The sequence below is a fragment of the Gymnoscopelus braueri genome (assembly GCF_963280865.1).
Source record: "Gymnoscopelus braueri genome assembly, chromosome: 12".
Lineage (NCBI taxonomy): Eukaryota > Metazoa > Chordata > Actinopteri > Myctophiformes > Myctophidae > Gymnoscopelus > Gymnoscopelus braueri.
In genome coordinates, this window is record NC_137614.1 from 21,853,763 (window position 1) to 21,872,196 (window position 18,434).

General features: G+C 41.3%; 1 protein-coding gene across 2 annotated transcripts in view; it reads right to left on the reverse strand.

The window, feature by feature from the left end:
- The window catches only part of impdh2 (IMP (inosine 5'-monophosphate) dehydrogenase 2), a 17,235-nt gene extending 2,444 nt beyond the window's left edge, over window positions 1-14,791 (reverse strand). The window contains exons 1-13 of one of the 2 annotated variants that reach the window (XM_080444098.1): window positions 14,273-14,791; window positions 11,954-12,002; window positions 11,620-11,721; window positions 10,594-10,668; window positions 9,621-9,827; window positions 8,850-8,937; window positions 8,493-8,692; window positions 7,919-8,009; window positions 6,035-6,130; window positions 4,761-4,832; window positions 2,518-2,661; window positions 944-1,088; window positions 669-812 (exon numbers count right to left, since the gene is read on the reverse strand). In XM_080444098.1, the coding sequence (XP_080300224.1) occupies window positions 669-812; window positions 944-1,088; window positions 2,518-2,661; window positions 4,761-4,832; window positions 6,035-6,130; window positions 7,919-8,009; window positions 8,493-8,692; window positions 8,850-8,937; window positions 9,621-9,827; window positions 10,594-10,668; window positions 11,620-11,721; window positions 11,954-12,002; window positions 14,273-14,370 (1,511 nt within the window). In that variant the 5' untranslated portion in view covers window positions 14,371-14,791. The remainder of the gene's footprint in view (window positions 1-668; window positions 813-943; window positions 1,089-2,517; window positions 2,662-4,760; window positions 4,833-6,034; window positions 6,131-7,918; window positions 8,010-8,492; window positions 8,693-8,849; window positions 8,938-9,620; window positions 9,828-10,593; window positions 10,669-11,619; window positions 11,722-11,953; window positions 12,003-14,272) is intronic. The other variant, XM_080444099.1, reaches the window with a different exon arrangement.
- Between the last annotated feature and the right edge of the window lie 3,643 nt (window positions 14,792-18,434).

Sequence of the window (18,434 nt, forward strand, 5' to 3'; positions counted from 1 at the left end):
GTAAACAACACTTAACCTCCACTACACCCCCATCACCTGGTCCTGTAAACGCCCAATCTGCTGACAGTGGTCTGACCATTCCAGTGTAGTTTACTATACCCAATGTACTAAATTTGTCACAAACTAAATATATATAAATAATGCACAAACTAAATCCCACGGAAGCAAATACGAGGTGGTGACAAATCTGAATTTCCTAATAAAATGGTTTCAGCTATATCTACCACATTTTCTTTCTTTTTGAAAAGCAAATAATTTAAGACCAATGTAATTTATAAATATTTCAGACTTTTATACTTTTAAAGGCTTTAATGTTGGAAGAATTGATTCAATACATTTTAAGACTTTTTAATAACCAGTGGAAACGCTGAAGAGAGCGAGAGAGACACACACACACACACACACACACACACACACACACACACACACACACACACACACACACACACACACACACACACACACACACACACACACACACACACACACACACAGAGAGAGAGAGAGAGAGAGAGAGAGAGAGAGAGAGACAGACAGAGATAGAGACAGAGAGAGAGTGAGTGTGAGTGTGAGTGTGAGTGTGAGTGTGAGTGTGAGTGTGAGTGTGAGTGTGAGTGTGAGAGTGAGAGTGAGAGAGAGAGACACACACACAGATGAGTTAGTCTTACCGGAGCTGTGTGAGACTCTTGGAACCTATGTCCTGACAGGAGTGCTGAATGCCAGCCAGCAGGTAGGGAATAAACTTGTGTATGGAGCCTTTGTCCTGAACCGCTCCAGATACGCCCTGGGCCACCTTAATCTTATCACACTCACTATGGACAGGGAGGATATTGAACAAAACACTACTTTAAAAGTCCTGTTTACGTTGCCGTGAATTGCACTGTGATATGCATCTCAGCCAGGTTATGGCTTATGTGTGTGTGTGTGTGTACTGTTTGTGTACCTGAAGTATCTTGTCTGGGAGCCCAGGTTCTTGTCCATGGCGTCCAATGAGCCCATACCGCGGTACTTCTTCAGTCTGATGCCGTCAGTAAAGAAATATTCTCCAGGAGCCTCACTGGTAGCAGCCAGCAATGAACCCATCATTACTAGAGAGAGAGAGCGGGGGAGAGAGAGAGTGATATAAAGTGAATGTAATACTAAGTAATAGAAAGAGGAGAAGATTGGACCACTAAGCTTAAAGTTATATGCCATCGCCCCACTGTGTTGCTTGCCAAAAAGAAGTGATTTTCAAGCCAACATTGGGGAGTCTTTTTACGCCTTTATTAATAGGACAGTAGACTGACAGGAAATGGGGAGAGAGATGGGGGGTGACACGCAGCAAAGGTCGTCAGGATCGGGACTCGAACCCGCGACACGCTGTCAGGCTGGCATCGCAGTCTAGGGTGCCTGGACCGCCACGCTGCGGCCCAGGCCAGCTTAGGACTTTTTACATAATACACAAAAATGATATATTATTTAATATATAATGTTTGTGTTGGATGTCCTCATGACTGCGGGTAGGCTCTATAAGTGTGAAAACCGTATTTTTCATTTCACCATGTCTTTAATGTATTTTATACTACGCTGACTGTTTTGACATACAGTACATATAATGAATGTTAAACATACGTTTGCAATACCTCTCAGGTTCATTCATAAAAATAAATAAATAAACTCAATATTCACACGTACAATGTTGCTTCGGAACGCCAATATTCAGTATAATGCAGTTATGTTACACATGCCTAACAACGAACCAAGGTAATATAGTGCCAACTCATGAAGTTAAAAGCAATTTTTACACAATTATGGCTTCAAATTGCAGTCTTCTTCTTAGAGAACTAATTCTAATTATGACTCAAATAAATGGATTTAATAAATTTTCCAATGGAATTTCATCAACTGACAAAAACAAAGATTATCTTGATAAATCTTATGCCTTATGATGTTACCATGCCTGAACTGTCAAACTCACACACTAGAAGTTTTTTAAGCAAATACTCCCTCTAGTGGTTGAGCTTTATATATCATGATGACCATTCATCATAGCATCTTAACCACTTTCAATCTGGCATCCCTATTTTCATTCATTACAGGTAGAAATTATAAGATTTTTTTAAACTTCTTAAAAAATATGGACAAGCTCAGGATAAAATATGGCTTAAGTGTAACACACTTCAAAGCAAAAAATAAAAATGTCTTCTAAATCCTAACAGTTAAAAATAATTAAAAAACGTATGTTGCTATATACTGTAACAGTGGTTCTCAAACATTTTTCATGTCAAGGACCCCCCCCCCCCCCCCCCACCCCCACCTCAAAGTATTTTGTTCCAGGGCCCCCCAGAAGCAAAGATTTGAGTAAAAAAATATATATTCAAAGATTTAAAAAAAATAGATTTAAAAAAAAAATAGCAGATCTACAAGCTCTTGTATACCTGCTGTTTTTGAATAGCCAAAGAAATCTTAAAATGACACAGATGCATTCCCGGTCTTAATGGGTTAATCAATGCAGACACTTTCCTCTCCTCTCCCTACCTGTAGACGCCCCCAGGGCCAGGGCTTTGGCGATGTGTCCAACTGTCTGGATGCCTCCGTCCGCGATGACCGGCACGCCGAAACGCCTGGCGTACTCTGACACCTTATAGACAGCTGTGGCCTGGGGTCTGCCACACGCCAACACTGGATAGACGGAGAGAACAAAGCATTAAACAACAGCGAAACGAATGAATACATTCAGTTTTTGCCAAACAAATACTTAGCCAATGTATAGTCTTGTTTGCACAAAATGGAGGACGGAAGTGGGGAAGTTAATAAATAACATGAATATAATAAACAATAGTAATGTTTAGGCCAGCATCTACAGCAAAATCAATGACTTCTTCACCAGTCACATCCCAATATGTTATAACCTAGACTGAGATTACATATAGCCAATCTTGAGGAGTATACATGCTTTAAAACTGATGCAGACACTTTGAAAACATGAAAATACAGGGATGGATTTTTGTTTTGTGTGGAGTCAAATACTTTCTAACATGAAACATTTAGTTGTTATAATGGCTTAAAGTAGTATAGTATATTATCGACAAGAGACAGCAACCAAATAATAGTGCTATTCGTGTCACTGTCTATATCTCTGTACAAAAAAATTACATTACAAATTTCTTTATTGAAGCACATTGTGTTTCCTCATGTAAAAAATGTGCACGATAAATAAAGTGGGACTTGACTAAGTTCTATTTACTGGAGAGGAACTCAACTCTGACTGTCCCTCAAACACTCCCATTTATTAAAAACAACAATTCATTTCAAAGAAGTAACAAATTCAATTAGTCAAGTCTTTCAGCTATGTCTACGGTACGGCACACCATTTTGATGCTTTGGATGAATAGCTCCCATTAATACCAACACATTACACAATACCTCAACATCAAAGGCATGTCAGATGACAGAAGATTCAATAAAAAAAGTCAACCAAAGTTTTTTAAATTACGTCATAAAAAGAATAATGTTGATGGACGTGCAAAAGGTGATGTTAAAAGTAAATGAGACACAGGGAAAATGTTAGTTATTGACTTATGGGCTGTTAAACAATGTGAATGGGGAAGTTAAACCAACCACATCAGTAGAACAATTACTGTAAATATTGTAATATCAGTGCCAAGTCTCCCATCCGTTCCCACAAAACACCCGGTGATTCTATTATGTAACATACAGTCAATTTGTACCAATAACAAATTAAAATCTATTTACCAAGCCAAACAAACAAACAAGCCAAACATCTCTAAATTGTTGGTGTCTTATGTGAGATAATGATATGGCCAATAGCAAGTACACATTTGTCAGCATTCATTCTGCCCAACTTGCCAAAAAATGTGGCTTTTAGAAGAAGCATTTTCTGCATAACTGGCCGCTGCTGTGGCACTGCATGCATGTATGATGCACCGTCGGCAAAAAGGCAACTCCCTTCCTGTGCCAGACCAACCCCTGATCCTCAATGCAGAATGTGCAGTCTGGTGATTCACCACAAGCACAGAGGACACAACACATAGAGCACAGTATAGAGCTCAGTTATTTATCCATTTGTACTCTCAGAGTGTACAAATGTAACTAACTGGACATGTAAGGGTCCATTTGCTTACTCTCAAAGAGTTAAAGTTGCAATCCGTAACTTTGTTTTGTGAACAAAACATTATTTTAACCAATCTGTACAACAATACTAACACAACAGCAGTGGTTGGAGGTGAAATGTATCTCCTGTGTTTGGAATGGCCTCTACTAGTTGACAAGATGTATCGGATGAAGCTCGGCAGAAAATGTGGCTCTCGTGAAGGAGACCCGACTTCAAATCCCGGGTAGGATAATTCTTACGGATTGCTTAACTTAACTTAACACTTGATTTGACGATCGGGGCCAATCGTGTTCATCCAAATGCCATCAGACAACACGTCTCATTTTGATGATGCCACAAGTCAAGACACAGAGATACAAGGGTGGTAAGGTAGGTGGGTGGGTAGGGAACTGGAACGTTGACTCAACATGACTGACAGATTAGTGAACGACAAGAGACAAGCATCCAAAACCCCAAAACACCCAAGGCCAGCTTTCACAGAGAAAACCACCATTACAGTTATTACTGGTACCACTACTACTACAACTACTGATGCAGATCCGTTAACCAACCAATGCAGCAGGCTGTGAAGTGGAGGGGGGGGCGGGCACAGTGTGGTAGTGGAGCCAATGGGAGCCCAGCGCAGGCTGAGAGGGGAGGGACTTACTGCAGTATCCCGTAACAGTGTCTGGGGTTTTGGGGCTGTGGAGCTTTATTGCTGGTGGAATGGAAGGGAGTGCTAGGGAGACCCACACACACACACACACGCACGCAAACACACACACACACGCAATCCCACGCAGTCACACACGCACCCACGTATGCACATACATACAATGTTCACACAAACGTGTACGTAACATATACATTCAGCATACACACATATGTATGTGCATACATACAATATACAGTATATACACACACACACACACACACAGGGGGAATGCAGAAATAAAAAATAGAGGAAGTGAGAGAGGGAGAGACAAAAGGACAAGATGAAGACAGAGGAAGATGGAGAGAGCAATCAGCGATGAGAAGACAGAAATGGTCAGTGGTCACCAGAGCACAAAGCGACAGAAGGGGCATGAAAGAGGGGTGACAGCCAGAGAGGAATCACGGACAAGATGGATGGACAGAAACAGACACAAAGTAAAACATCAAACAGAGTAAGCACGGCAACGAACAGAAATTATGTTTTTGCCTTATTCCCAAACCATGAAAGAGCATCCAACACAGCAGAATTTAAACCTGTCAGAGGTTTACATTTAGACCCTAACATCTATTTCTAACAGTTACCTTTCCACTGTAAAGTTCCATCCAGTTCATAATATGCTATTTGCTTTATGTGGTAAAAAACAAAAAATAAACTCTGATTCCACTGTTTTGACAAACGACTTCCTGAACACCACAGCAAACAGAAAAGAACCCTCATATACTTGAGTATACTTGGTCAGTATAGTATGACCAATAATATCAAACACTCCTCCCAACCCACCCCAATTTCCTTCCAAGTACTTCATCTTGTGGCAATTCGTAGTTTCCCCCTTTATCCCCAAAACATTTAGTCATGTAACCATCTTTTAAGATGCCGGATTGGCTGAGATCTGTGTGGGTGAGAGCAGTAACTGCACAGACAAACATTTGCACACATATACATGTAAATAGAAATATAAACACATTCCACATACATATATGGATAATATTTACAAGTAGGAACCATGCACACAGCACCTCAAAGTGTGCTATGACATACTTTGCTATTTTACCTTTTTGTTGCTATTCTTTTTTTTTTAAATTATTGTTATTGCTTCAACAATGTTGAGGAACCAAAACCAAATACTTTCCCCTTGTGTACTCATATATATATATACAATTTAACAACAAAGATCTTGAATCTTGAGCAGGGATGTAATTGGTGGGGTTGCCTGTCAGTCCACTCACCTTCCTGTGTGATGCAGATTGAGCCACTGCCCATGCCCACTCGCAGCGCGTCCGCTCCGGCGTCTATCAGGTTCTTAGCCTGAGCCGCAGTTACCACTGGAGGAAGACAGGGAGAGATTTCTTGTTGAGCATTGTATGCCTGTATTTTACACTGAACTCCTTTATTAACTCATTGACAGCCAATGACGCGATTTCTCGTCATTTCACTCCAAGACTCAGACCGCCAATGATGAGATTCTCGTCATGTGGTGTTTTCAGTGGTTTACGATATAAAGGGCGCTCTTCCGCAGCCTGTGAATGATCCCATGGATCACCCAAGAAGAGTACACCCAGAAATCACATGATCACAACAAAATGAAGCTGGTTTAACTTTCTTTTAGTATTATAGGATTTATAAAAATCAATTTTCTCGGCTTTTTGGTGAAAACAAGCCACATTCAACTGCCCCTAACTATGGAATGGATTATCGCGACAGCACGCTTTCCCCCCCCGATTCTCAGAGACCCCCCCCCCCTACGTCTTTTGAGGCGATTGCCGGGTGGATCGAATTATATTCTATAAATCGCTCTAAATCGCTGGCAAGGGCAGCTATAGACGATGTTCTAACTCTGGCAGTTAAAGAGTTAAGGAAAGTACATTGCACATGGGCATCATTGACCATTGTCATATATGCAGGGACAGATTAAGCCGATTTTTCTGCTTACTTTTCCAAAATTTAAGCTGTTAAATTGTATTGCTGCTCATGGGATCTGTGGTCAATGTCACAGTCCAATAGCTCAGACAGACGGCCGTGCCGTGGTTTTACTGGTTGCTGTTTCGTTTGTCACAGACACATCGCGACCAATCAGTACAAGGGGACATTTAAATAGTTACTTGGTGGCTATGGTCTTCGCAGACAGCAAACTGTAATGAAATTAGGAGAGAATGTACGTATTTGATGAGGGAAAGACTCAGTATTAGCTTTGAGAAATATAAGCTGAGTTGTGCCACGCACATCCCCAGAAGTCTGCACATAGTTGGCCCAAACGCATCCCTTCCCAAGGAGGGATGCATTTTTCAGCTGTATCTCCAATGTCAACATGTAGTGCTATAAATGGATTCCACTGGCACCAAAGGCCATTTTTGACAAATAAGTTCAATTTGTTTTTAAGTTCAACATTTTAAGCTCCTCTTGAAATGGTATTTGGCTGAAGATAATGCATGATTAACCTGATTCTAGGACGATGGTCAGTCACTCACAGTCACAATGATCTCAATGGGGAAAATAATAAACCTCAGGTATGAAAATGCACGATCCACACAAACTTGCATTACAGTAAGTATAATGATATTCATGGCGAGTTTGTGTAAATCTGTGTTGGATACAGCCATGCTAGCCCATTACTTAAAAATACTATTGGTGCGCTTTAGACAGGCTTCTCTATGCATCCAAAACAGACACAATAGTGATGTGAAGACGTGTTGATGGTCTCTCTTGCTAGCAACAGGTGTTTGACTTGTGAGTTGTCTGCGGCACTGGGTCCATTGCTAGACAGGTGTTGAATGACCTCCCATGCACGGACAGGTGTAATTTTGCCAGTTTGATGCTCTGTCCAAGATAATCTACGATCTGGGACTGAGAAATAACATGCATTCACTGCATTGATATAATGAAGGCATGCTGAGACATGATGCAGATCTTAAGACATTTGGGAGTTTGGATAGAAATTTCTTGTACTCCCGGAGCACCCCGGAGGATTCAAACCCCTAGTATCCGTGGAGGTGGCCATGAACTTTACCCCTGCGCCACTCAAGTACCCCTCTGTTTTCAATTCTGCTCTTTTTTTTCATTTCTATTCCTGTAACCGGTTTGGAGCCCTGGTTGAGAGTGACTCATGTCCTCACCATTGCCTGCAATGACCTGTAGCTGAGGGTACTTCTCCTTGATGTATTTAATCATGTTGATCTGGAAGATGGAGTTACCCTGAGAGGAATCCTGGAGAGAGAAGACAGGAAAAGTGAACCTGGGCTTCGGCAAAACAAAATACACGTTTTCATCATCATCAAAATCAAAATTGATATGCTGTCCTGTACAGATTACTGCCCTGTAAAATGACAAAATTACATTTGATTTCACCTACAGTATATAACTTCATTATTCCAGTAAGATGTTACTCCCATGCCAGGTTAACCCAGTCTGAAGCCAGTCCAAAACTATGTATGTCACCCATACTAACTATGACTACAACTGACACCAAAAGGTCTAGTATGAATTAGAATACATTAACTAGTCTTCCGCCAACACCAATTTATTAACAGATTCTGTTCCAGCAATGCCAGTCTAAAAGTAGAATAAAAACGATACCAATGCCATTACATCCATTCTGCAACAGCAGGTCCACTAAGTAGTAGTAATACAAGCAGAAACATAGATAGGCAACTGTTCCAGTAAAACCAGTGTAAAAAAAACAGTCCATACCAATACTACTACATCCACCCCACTCTGCACCAGTAGGTCGAGTCGGTACTTGTCGTCATTGTGTGTGCCGATGGCGGCCCCACACAACAGCTGTTTGCGGGGGTCTTTGGAGGCCAGAGGGAAGTCCCTGTTCTTCTTTAGGTCTGTACGAGCAATGATGGATACCAGGTTACCCTCCTCATTCACTATGGGCAGCTTACCTGGAGGGATGGATAGAAGACAGGAGAGGAGGTCAGGTTCCTGTTTTATTGGTGAATTTATACTTGGCAGGTGCCAATTGACAACATGACGCATATTCAACTGCAGAATTTCACATCCATTTAACAGTTCTAACATCCTAGATCCTAGGGTCCTTACCTTTCTTACTCCTCTGGAGAATCTCATTGGCCTCTTTGAGAGTCACTCCGGCTGGGGCCACCACCAGATCCTCTAGCTTTGTCATTACCTAGAGAAAAGGGCAGGAGACCGACAAACCACCAGTTAATCACTTTTACATTACTGAACATGATAAACACAACTTTCAGCGACAGTCTCTAAGGATGTCTATGGCCCCGTTTAGACGATTAAGCGGTCTCTAGAGAAGACGGCAAAATAAAATATCAGATCCTTCCATTTAGAGGGCAACAGCCTTTTCGGGGGTTGAAAACGCAAAAAAGTTAAACCCCCTTCCAGAGTGGAAATCTTTGAAAACGCTCCACCTCGCATCTCCATGTAAACCGCAAAACGTGTGACGTCATGGCTCATGTTAACTCACGCCTCATATGCTATTACATTGGTGTAAACAAACAGCTGCGATAGGATGTACAGCGGCAGTGGTTCTACTCATGCGTGACTGGTCTATCCGGTGTGTCACACCGCCACCTAGGCACCTAGCATGCACACTACTGGTGCGTCTCTGTGTAAACGCAGAATAAAAGTGAGAATGCACAAATCCACGGTTATTTCACGCCCATTTTTCTACATTCACCATGACATTATCTGTATCCAATTCCTAACTACTGCAACAACTCCTTTAATCTCCGGACAGAAAGGGGGGTGGGGGTCAGTGAACTTAATCTGAAAACATACTTTCCAAACGGCACATTGTGCTTACTGCTGGTTCACTTCCCCTCTCTAATCTCCGCCCACCTGGCTGAGTGGCAGGCTGTGCTCCTCCTCCTTCAGGAAGTCGATGTCTCTGGAGGAAATGATGCCCACCAGTTTACCCCCCATGTGGCCGTTGTCTGTGACGGGGATGCCACAGAAGCCGTGGCGTGCCTTCGCCTGGAAGACGTCCAGTACGCTCTCATTAGGACTCATCACCACCGGGTCTGTGATGAAGCCCTGCTCATAGCGCTATGAGGAGGGAGGGGGGGGGGGTTAAGGACAGGGGTGAGTTTTTTTTTTTAAATAAGAAAGAAAAAGGAGGGATTGAACAAAAGATTGGGGATGAGGAAGAAAGATTAGGCAGGGAGAGGGGCAGTAATCAGAGAGAAATGATGGAGGGAGAGAGAGAGAGAGCAATGGGAAGTAAGATTAGGGGAGATGGGAATAAGATTGGGAAAGAAAGGGGAGAAAAACAGGAGGGTAAAATGAAAAATGAGGAGGAGGAGATGGGGGAAATGGGGTAGTAGATATTAATGGACATAATGCTTCATCTATTAGGCTCCAGGAAAAGCTTCTATCTGTTGAACTAAATAAAGCAGAGTAGAAACTACTTTCTGTCGAGGTAAGGAAAGAGTGAGGTCCCCCCCTACTGGGTTTACTCGGGCAAAAACAACAGAGGCAGCTATAGCACTGATGTAGAGAAAAAACACAGAAACACAGAAAATTATAAAATGAATTGAAGAAAATACAAACAAAATGAAATGACACAGAGGCTAAAGAATTGATTGAAATATGTTATGGGAGACTGACGTTAAGTATTCACAGAATAGAAACGTGTAGAAACATGTGGAAGTTTGATGTTAGACACCTCAAAACTCACAACAACATAATAAGAACGCACAAGGTGGAGAGGACAGTGAGGAACATACATGAGGGCAGTGACAGAGACTGATGAGACTCTATGAGCCATAGCAGAAGAGGAGAATGGGAAGGAGAATGGGAAATTGATTGTTACCTTGACTTTGCGGACTTCGTTGGCCTGGAACTCTGGTGTGCAGTTATGATGGATGAAGCCAATGCCACCTGTTAACTGACACAGGAGAGAATACATTACTGTGTGTGTGTGTGTGTGTGCGTGCGTGTGCGTGTGCGTGCGCGTGCGTGTATACTTACTGAAATAGTGATAGCTATATTGAACTTGACCTACAGTAAGTATCATCTATCGATATATAAATACATATGTGTGAGCGATACTGTATATGTATGTGAATTTAATGCCTGTTTCAGTCTATATTGGAGAATAGTGTGAGACTAGCCAGAAGAAAGAAAAAGTGTGTGTGTTTGTGTGTGTGTGTGTGTGTGTGTGTGTGTGTGTGTGTGTGTGTGTGTGTGTGTGTGTGTGTGTGTGTGTGTGTGTGTGTGTGTGTGTGTGTGTGTGTGTGTGAGCAATGCCTAAGTTATGCTCTGTCGCACGACGTGCTACACACCTTAAATAGCCGACCTACAACCTACGACCAACATGTTGTGAACTAGTAGGTCGGCTATTTTCGGCGTGTGACGAAGCATGAATGGAGGTTAACCTTACAGTCAGAATCAGAATCAGCTTTATTGTCACATCACAGGTTTACAGAAGTAAAGAAAATGGGTGAAATTGTTTTCGTGAGTAGTTCCCGTCGTTATTTCCATAGAAAAAAGAAGGGGAAGAAGGAGAAGAAGAAAGGGGGAGGGAGTGGGAAATGAGATCAAACAAGAGAGAAAAAAGAAAAAAAAAGTAATCCACATATTTACACAAGTACCTGAGATAGGATATAAAGGTGCGTGAGCATAGCAGCAGACGTATACTGTGCATGATATACTTATGGATGTTAATTAAGGTGCTAGAAAAAACAATAAAAAGACAAAAGTCAGGTGCAAAATGTCAGTGCGTGTCGACCGCATAATCCACATAAGGTAGACTGACATTGGTATAATCCGCAAGTAGGTCCATGAGGAAGAACTAAGAAAAAAAGTGTGTTTGTGTGTGTCTCTGCATCACACTTACTGCCATAGCGATAGCCATGTTGGCCTCTGAGACAGTGTCCATGGGAGATGAGACGAAGGGAGTTTTCATGGTGATCTGCTTGGTGAGGGCTGAGGTCAGGTCCTGAAGAAAGGCAGCAAGAGTCACTCACAACATAAAGGGACGGCTGCTTGGCCATTTGTCATAAGACATATTTTAGCAGCAAGTCATAGAGCCTTAGGATTTCCCCCTCAAAGTTGATTATTACTCATAGTTGATTATTTGACAGCCCTATTGGGGTAATGGAAGAGACACACAAATGCCAATGTTGGCAAAGAATATTCCTGAGGATTATTATCATACCCCTTCTACTTACCACCTGGTCTGATGTGAAGTCAATGTAGCCAGGCAGGACGAGGAAATCACTGGAGACAGCGAGGTAGGGAGGAGGGAAGAGGAAATGGATTTGGTCAACTCCAACAAAAGAGATCAATGCAATAGATTACATTTGATACATCTGCTAGCAGCTCCGATAGTGAAATTACCACACTGAAACTATCAGATGAGTCTGTTGAACTTTGAAGTCATTTATAAGTTATTTATCTATTATTGTTCTATTACCTCTGAGGCAAAATTACTTGTGTAGGCTTATTTGTATGTGTGCAAGTATATCATGTGTATGTACTGTATGCAGGATCTTATGGTGTTATATTTATATAGTTATTATAGCGCACATAACTAAACTTAAAACTTCAACACACAGCCCTAATAAATATGAAATATTTCACATATTTAAATGGAAACCTAGGTGTGCATAGTTGAGACATGACTCATTGCGGACCTTGACCACCAAATTGCACAGTGTCAGATACTGAGTTTGAGATCTATGGCTTTGTGCTGAGATCCAATATATGAAGTTGATAGTGTATTGATTTGACATACATACACAGAGAGCCTCATAATAGTTTTGCATTTACTTAACGGCTCAACTAAACTAACTCAGCCTCTTTACATTGTGGGCTTTTTAATGCAATTTTAAGCTTGTGCTATACTAAAATAATTGCATAACAGAATCACATTTAGTAGGAGAGAAATGCCTTTAAAACGTCTTTCTTTGAGCTTGTGAATAAAAGTGTACGTTCACATTTACTAGTACGTGAAAACACATTCCAGCTAAATGTTTTCTGTGTGTGAAATGTGTCTGCCTAGCACTTTTCTCGTTGCAAGCCTTGTCAATCCACGAGGTGTTTGAGTGACAGGGAGAGAATGTGTCTGTGTGCATATGACATAAGACTTGATGACACCCATGCAACCAATAATCATGCTTCAAAACAAGATAACTATTGTAAGCCTTAGCCCACATTTCAGGACATTAAGAGAGCCATTCACAGAATCATGTGGGCAGTGGACTAAACTGGCATGATGTCTGGATCTCATCTGGTTGTTTTAGGGACAGAAAGTAAAACACAGAAAGGTTAAATGTATAAGCATTAAGCAATGAATGAGTAAAATATACAGCGTCTTCCTTATTTTGTTATATTGATAATGCTTGTGGCAATTGGAGAGTATAAAATGTGTTCAATTTTGTTGTTGAATTGTAGATTTTAATATAATAGCAAGTTAGTGTAGCTGTACTACCAAGCGTTCTAAATATAGCATAGTAGTCTATATCTTCTCTAGAATGACACAGCAGATTAGATGCAGGCTGATTGATAACTTTGGCACATTATGTATTGTATGGTGATGTCATTGTCACCTGGGCGGCATCATAAAGGATAATGCAGCGACTGCACTCACTCAGTGGGTCAGTTTAATGAGAACACAAACAAGATGACAGAAGCCTGTTGCATATACACGTGCTTATCGTTAAGAAGTGATAGATCCTGGATGGATGCAGTCTGTAGCACATCTCCTGCAGTGGTTGGCAAGTGGCAACCACTGCAGATGTGCTAGTATAGATAAGATTAATGTAGCTATTGTATCATACCCAGTGTTGCCATGTGCGCTTATTATAAGCGACGTTGGGCTTGTTTTTCTGTGATGTCGCTTGTAATTATTGGTAGTTGCGGGTTGCGTTTTTTTTGGGGGCTTGCTTCTAAAGTGTGGTTACTTATTTGGGCTGGTTTCCTAATGTTTTTAAACCAGTGGCTCTCAAACATTTTCATGTCAAGGACCCCCCATTTAATGTGTATTTGTCTGCGGACCCCCATCTGAAAATATGTTATGCATTACCAGGGACCCCCATACAAGATTTGTGTTGTTAAAATGTTTCAAGAATATTCCACATTTTGCACTTTTTTGTTCAAGATTTTTTTGGTCGTTGAAAATGTCAGATTTACAAGCTCGCAAAGCGTCGCAATGTGAGCTTGTAGATCGGCTATTTGCAAATAGCCGACGTGGTTTTAAGTGTGACCCCACAGTCGCTTCTTTTGGGCTCGTTTTCACAGACCTGGTTGCTTATTTCTCTCGCAGAATCTGGCAACACTGATCATACCCTCGAACATACAGATGGGTTAAAAAATACAAAAAAAAATCATCAAATAAGTTTCGGGTCACACAGCTTTAACTACGAACAACAAGCACAGAGTTTAGAGAACCCAGGCACACACACACGTCTCCTGATCACCCGGTCTGGGATCAATGAGGGAACATGAAGATCCTTTGGGATCAATGAGGGAACATGCAGATCCTTTACTTGTAGGTGAGGCCGTCTCCTCCGTTGAACAGTTGCGATCCAGTGAGACCGTCTTCAGGGACGTAGCCGGTCTGTCCGCTGATCAGGTAGTCCGCCATGGTGTCTCTAAAAATAACGCTGCTTAAAGTAAACGACCCAACAACACAAGCACCGAGAGACTAGAAAGGGGAGACCAGTAAACTTTTATTCATGCGTCTCTCTGGCGGCCTGGTCCTTCAGGATCTCTTCTGTGGTGAATGTTATGTGTCCTCCTCTTAGCAGTGGTCTGCTCTGCTGTGTCAACCTGTCTGTGTGCAACCTTTTGTCGTTTTCCTCCGCTTTATTCTTTTCCAGATCGGCCGGGAATCCGGGATCTGTTTGACCTTTGCAACAGTGGAACAATATATATCTTCAATCAATCAATGTGTTGTCTTTTTTCCTTCGGCCTTGCTCGCCTGTTCTCTGTGCCCTTCTTGGTGTTTTGTTCTCCCCCTTCGCTCCCTCACCCTTGGCTGTGCTGTGCACTGCTGAACACGTGCGTTGTTGCTAACCTCGCGTCACCAGCCTTTCCACCGCGGAGGCAAGCCTGGTATTCGTTCCAAACTGGCCCCGTGTGATCCGGTTTAAAAAAAAACTATCGTGTTCCGGTGGTGGGTTTCGGTTGGTGTCGCATTGTTTTTGTTCCCCCACATAATGCGAATCAATTAGTTTAGTCGTGCTACGAGTTAGAATAAAAGATGGACATACGGATTATTATACCAAAAGAAATGAAACAATTATACTAAACTAAACACATTTTAAACAAGGGGAATCATTTGAGGTGCACGGCGCAGGAGGTTCCGGTCATGTGTTCCGGCAGCCTGATGACGTAAACTTATTTCCGCTCCGACCGGATCCCGCGCTACGTTGTTGCAGTTTTCCGCGACAGCACACGTGATTGACTGATTGATTGATTGATTGATTGATTGATTGATGTACTTTATTTAGTAAGACATGAAACAACAGTACATGGAAGTACAAATTCACAATACAAGGTCTACTAAACACGTCAGCACAGCACACGTCACATCCGGCGGTTCGGAACCTCTGGAAACAGACTTAGTTAGGGAATTTTAGCAATATGTGTGGACCATCTGTGAAAAAAATTACTACCAATAGCTTTCTTCACCAATGTGTTCTTATAGGTGCCTAGAATCACCTCTCAATTAATATAAACCCAAATCCTCGTGGAAAATCCTGGAGAGCCAATCAAAGTTAAGGAGCCCAGAGGGCTTGGGTGAAAAATATGTAAGTCTAAAATGAACTTGTGAGGTGTCTAACTAGGGGTTTTCAGGGGTGCTGAATCCATTCCAACCATTATTTTTGAGTAAAAATGTCTCCCTGGCCATCTAATATTGGTATATTGGTTATTGTTAGTGTATAATCAGTGTATAATCAATGGTAGGGGATTGGGGTGTTGTTGAATTGATTCTATTCTGAAAAATAAAATAAGAAAATATTGCTAAACACTTGATAAGATTGTACACGGGATACACTGTCTGCATGTGGGGAAGGAGCGGGAGTGTTGCATCCTGGCAAATATGTCTGGACGATTTTAAGGTACGGTAGTTTATCTACTTTTTGGCATTTATTTTCCTCTGCTGGCAACACTTTTGATTACTGTGAATTTAGATGTCAATTTTCTCTAGCCTATTGCTTACATTGAACAACCATTAGTTAAACAATCATGACACTTGTCTTTTAGTAGACAACATGGAAGAGGATTCTGTAGCTTGTGGCTTAAGGTGCTTCATCTGTGGTGGTCCTGAGACTGAGCTCTCAAAAGTCACCCAAAAAGGCTATGCATAGATTTTGTCTTATTCTGAGAGTGTGGATGATGCAGCATTAATCAGAAGACTTCATGAGGACTGGAAAAACTGAGATGACCCCAAACTAAGATACCATTTGGAATGCAAAACTGAGCTATACAGTTGTGCAAGAAGTATATCCACTGGAAGTTTTTTTTCATTGTGATGAAAGTTGCCACTTGCAGATTTCAATCCTATTCTATGTTGTGAGTGACATCATGATTTAATAAAAACTTTAAACATAATCTATTCTTTAGAGCAAGATGAGCAAGACCAACGGCCAGACAGGAAGAAAAGACGCAGGGCATTGTCTGGGTCAAGTAGTTCAAGTGCTAGCTGGCACACTTGATCTACCATAATACTTGCTGAAAGAAACCCTGGTAAGTCTTTTGTATGTAAGATTCAAATGAATTTTTATAATTGTTTTTCTTGCTCCTCATTGTAGGCTTCCACTCAAAGTCAAATAATTTAATCATGCACATACTGTATGTGGCTACCTTTTATCCAGACAGAGCTTGGCAGTTGTATCGTGCACCTGATAATGTCTACCAGGACCGACTGAAAAGGAGTTTGATGCAGAGAGCAAAGCGACGAGGTGATGACTGGGGACTTGAAGTCGCTGGTCGCCTGTCTGGTATTATAGATTTGGTGGCAGAAGAGGCAGTATATCATATTCGATGAAGAAGAGACTTTGAGAACCCTGTTACAAAGTCTGAGGTAACATTATATGGATACACAATACAGCTGTACAATACAACTCACATTTCTTATCCTTTATTAGTCCCCCTCATTCCTGGACCCATATCAATCTTGCAGAATAAATGATTTTGAAAATTATATTTCTTCCCTCAGGATAAGAAATGTGAGTTGCATTGTACAGCTGTATTGTGTATCCATATAATGTTACTTCAGACTTTGTAACAGGGTTCTCAAAGTCTCTTCTGCATCGAATATGATATACTGCCTCTTCTGCCACCAGGCGACCAGCGACTTCAAGTCCCCAGTCATCACCTCGTCGCTTTCCTCTCTGCATCAAACTCCTTTTCAGTCGGTCCTGGTAGACATTATCAGGTGCACGATACAACTGCCAAGCTCTGTCTGGATAAAAGGTAGCCACATACAGTATGTGCATGATTAAATTATTTGACTTTGAGTGGAAGCCTACAATGAGGAGCAAGAAAAACAATCATAAAAATTCATTTGAATCTTACATACAAAAGACTTACCAGGGTTTCTTTTCAATGTGCCAACATTGATACCTTCATTGCAAAGGATGCAAGTATTATGGTAGATCAAGTGTGCCAGCTAGCACTTGAACTACTTGACCCAGACAATGCCCTGCGTCTTTTCTTCCTGTCTGGCCGTTGGTCTTGCTCATCTTGCTCTAAAGAATAGATTATGTTTAAAGTTTTTATTAAATCATGATGTCACTCACAACATAGAATAGGATTGAAATCTGCAAGTGGCAACTTTCATCACAATGAAAAAAAACTTCCAGTGGATATACTTCTTGCACAACTGTATAGCTCAGTTTTGCATTCCAAATGGTATCTTAGTTTGGGGTCATCTCAGTTTTTCCAGTCCTCATGAAGTCTTCTGATTAATGCTGCATCATCCACACTCTCAGAATAAGACAAAATCTATGCATAGCCTTTTTGGGTGACTTTTGAGAGCTCAGTCTCAGGACCACCACAGATGAAGCACCTTAAGCCACAAGCTACAGAATCCTCTTCCATGTTGTCTACTAAAAGACAAGTGTCATGATTGTTTAACTAATGGTTGTTCAATGTAAGCAATAGGCTAGAGAAAATTGACATCTAAATTCACAGTAATCAAAAGTTTTGCCAGCAGAGGAAAATAAATGCCAAAAAGTAGATAAACTACCGTACCTTAAAATCGTCCAGACATATTTGCCAGGATGCAACACTCCCGCTCCTTCCCCACATGCAGACAGTGTATCCCGTGTACACTCTTATCAAGTGTTTAGCAATATTTTCTTATTTTATTTTTCAGAATAGAATCAATTCAACAACACCCCAATCCCCTACCATTGATTATACACTGATTATACACTAACAATAACCAATATACCAATATTAGATGGCCAGGGAGACATCTTTACTCAAAAATAATGGTTGGAATGGATTCAGCACCCCTGAAAACCCCTAGTTAGACACCTCACAAGTTCATTTTAGACTTACATATTTTTCACCCAAGCCCTCTGGGCTCCTTAACTTTGATTGGCTCTCCAGGATTTTCCACGAGGATTTGGGTTTATATTAATTGAGAGGTGATTCTAGACACCTATAAGAACACATTGGTGAAGAAAGCTATTG